Consider the following 3,025-nt stretch of genomic DNA (forward strand, 5'->3'; position numbering starts at 1 on the left):
ACGATTTCTCCTCACGCTACTGCTACGCCACCCCCGCCCGCCATACCCCTGCCATGGCTCTGTAGCCGTGACCTCTTTGTGCCCCCGGCCCGTCTCCGCGCTCACCGCGTCTGTGCTCTTCGCTCACACCTTCTTTCTACCGCCGAGGCCGTCGCCTCTCCTTTCCACAGCCATGGAGTGAGTAACCCCTCGCCCCTCCCTTTTCCAACCGCCTTTCCCGCCCTTTCGCAGCTCGCGGCCTTCAAGACCAGGCCTAGGGGTAGGGAGACGTGAGCGTGGAATCACGTTCGCGCGGAATCACGTTCGCGCAGGCGCAGGGGAGGGAGGATGTGCCGTAGCGCGCCGCCGCGCATGCGCACTTAGCCTCAGGGAGGGAGAGGACGGGTTCTTCCAGGGTGGCGGTGTTTAAGCTTGGTCCGCGTACGGTTATACCTGCACACTACCCCAGATGGGGTTTTGGTTTTTTTTTCCCCTCAACGATTCGGTTCGCGGGAAGTTGCTCATGCGCATCAGCTCAACGGAGCCTTGTATTTATGTACGAAGGGCAGACCTCAAACGGCCGCACATGCGCACTGATCCCCAGGAGGGTGGAGGCGTGAGCGAGCAAACGCTTTGACCGCGGCGGAAGAGCATCGTGTGGAAGGGTGGGGGGTTGGGTCGCCGTTCTCCTCCCGTCCCCTCCCGCTTCCTGGCCCCACATTGCTCTGGCTCATAGCACAGTTTCCTTCCACTTAAATCGGGCACCTGCTGGGACGGGGACTGGTTTAGGTTGACAGGGTAGGAGGCGGGGCTTAAGAAGGCAGTGGAGCTGGGATCACAGCCGTCGCTAAGAGTGGGCATTGAGATCCCAGTGTGAGAAGGGGCGGGGCTAAGCCTGTCGTTCGCGGAGGGGTGGGGTTTCGATCGGGCAAAGGGGCGGAGCCTCTGGGGAAGCTTCAGGAGGGGCGGGGCTCGGAGGGACTATGGCGGTCACCACAAAGTTTAAAGGGAAGTGTGGTTAACATTGATGAAGGGCTGGCGCAAGGGGAAATTCCCTGGGAACTGATTGGGGATGTAATCTGGGAAAAGATGTCTAAAGGAATTACTTTAGAATAGTAGGGGCATAGCTGGAAGAAAATTCCCCTGGGATTGAGAGCTTTTATGAAGAGAATATTATGGGAGGGGTAGGAAGGGTTTGCGGTAATTCCCCTGGGACGCTATTAGGTTTCCGTATTGGAAAAAGGGGTGGGGTTTCAGAATTAGAGGAAAGGTAGGTCGGGCCAAAAGAGAATTCCCTTGGGAGTTGGTGGGGCCTGAGAGTTGGGGAAAGAAAGGACAGATTTAGGGCCGAGCCCGTGGCGCACTCGGGAGAGTGCGGCGCTGAGCACTCCCGCCGCGGGTTCGGATCCTATATAGGGATGGCCGGGGCGCTCACAGCGCTCACTGGCTGAGCGCGGTGCGGCCGGTCTCAAAAAGGAAAAAAAAAAAAAAAAGGACAGATTTAGAATTCTGAGAGGTTAAGGCTTAGTCCCAAGCCCTGGTTGGAAGGGGGAGGGAGGAGCCCCATAGACATGGGGGTGTAGCTTGGTTCTGTGTGACCCTGGCTGCTGGGCGAAGCTGACTTCTGACCCCACTCACTCTTGTCTCTCACGTGTAGGTCCTCCACTTTCGCCTTGGTGCCTGTCTTCACCCAGCTGAGAAACCACGAGAGTCCACTCCCAGCTGTTGGTGCAGCCTCCTCCATTGCCATCAGTGCCCAGCACCTGTGCTACAGCCATGTCACTCTTGGCGACCCTGGGGCTGGAGCTGGACAAGGCCCTGCTCCCAGCTAGTGGTCTGGGCTGGCTCGTAGACTATGGGAAACTCCCCCTGGCCCCTGCCCCCCTGGGCCCCTATGAGGTCCTTGGGGGAGCCCTGGAGGGCGGGCTTCCAGGGGGGGGAGAGCCCCTGGCAGGTAAGGGCAGGTGGAGAGTGGAGGTGGGGTGAGCTGGGGGGGGTAGGGGAAGAGAGGAAGGAAGAATTCATTCATTTATTTACTCATTCATTCCATAAATATTTATTGAGTACCTGCAATGTGCCAGCCACTGTTTCAGGTGCTGGGGATACAGCTGGGAACAAGAGTAACATGGTCGCTGCCCAACTGGAGCTCACACTGTGTAGTGGGGAAACAGACAAGAGACAAATTAAATGATGTATTGGGATAAGTGGGAAACATTTAGCAGCTGAGCTAAAAAAATGACAAAGGGGGCCTAGTTTAGAGTGAGTAACCAGGAAACCTTCTCCAAGTTACATGTCCACTGAGGCCTAAAGGATGGGAAGGAATGAGCCGTGAAAAGACCCAAGGTAAGGGCTTTTCAGGTGGAGGGAACAGAGGCTCTGATGTAGGAATTATTTTATTAATTATTGTTTCCCAAATGCTTGGCACATAGTGGGTTTTCAATAACTAATTAATTAAACACGAAATTGTGTGGTGATGTGATCTAGTTTGCCTTTTAAGAGTAAACTTAAGAATTAAGTCAAAGACACCACAGATATAGGGTACCCAGTAAAGGGGATGTTAGAATGGTTGAAGAAATGGTTGGTTGACTGTTTTGTTGGTTGGATCATTGTTTGGTTGACTGGTTCTTTCATTGGTTGATTTGTTGATTGTTTGATCAACTGCTTCATTGAATGGTTGGTGGACTGGTTGGTTGATTGGTCAGTTGTTTGGTTGGTGGTTTTACTGAATCAGTGGGACACATGAACCTGAATGAGACAGACATGAGTGACCACCTGTTGGGTGGAGGATCAGAAGCTCAGAGAACTTTATGTGTCCCCTTCAATCCCCAGGTGATGGCTTCTCTGACTGGATGACTGAGCGAGTTGACTTTACAGCCCTCCTCCCTCTGGAGCCTCCCTTACCCCCAGGTGCCCTCCCTCTACCTTCCCCACCTCCACCTGACCTGGAAGCCATGGCCTCCCTCCTCAAGAAAGAGTTGGAACAGATAGAAGACTTCTTCCTTGATGCCCCAGTCTTTCCATCACCCTCACCACCACCACCACCGCC

The 3,025-nt window shown here is 54.4% G+C and overlaps 1 protein-coding gene across 1 annotated transcript; it reads left to right on the plus strand.

Annotated features, from left to right (window-relative positions):
* Positions 1-6: 6 nt before the first annotated feature.
* On the plus strand, positions 7-3,021 carry LOC103584422 (cyclic AMP-dependent transcription factor ATF-5; the record flags this gene model as incomplete). The annotated part of the gene is made up of 3 exons (XM_008565437.1): positions 7-177; positions 1,637-1,933; positions 2,809-3,021. Coding segments are annotated over exons 2-3 (391 nt in total), but the record flags the coding sequence as incomplete, so codon positions are not given.
* Positions 3,022-3,025: the final 4 nt, after the last annotated feature.

The sequence above is a fragment of the Galeopterus variegatus genome, unplaced genomic scaffold (assembly GCF_000696425.1).
Source record: "Galeopterus variegatus unplaced genomic scaffold, G_variegatus-3.0.2 Scaffold55167, whole genome shotgun sequence".
Lineage (NCBI taxonomy): Eukaryota > Metazoa > Chordata > Mammalia > Dermoptera > Cynocephalidae > Galeopterus > Galeopterus variegatus.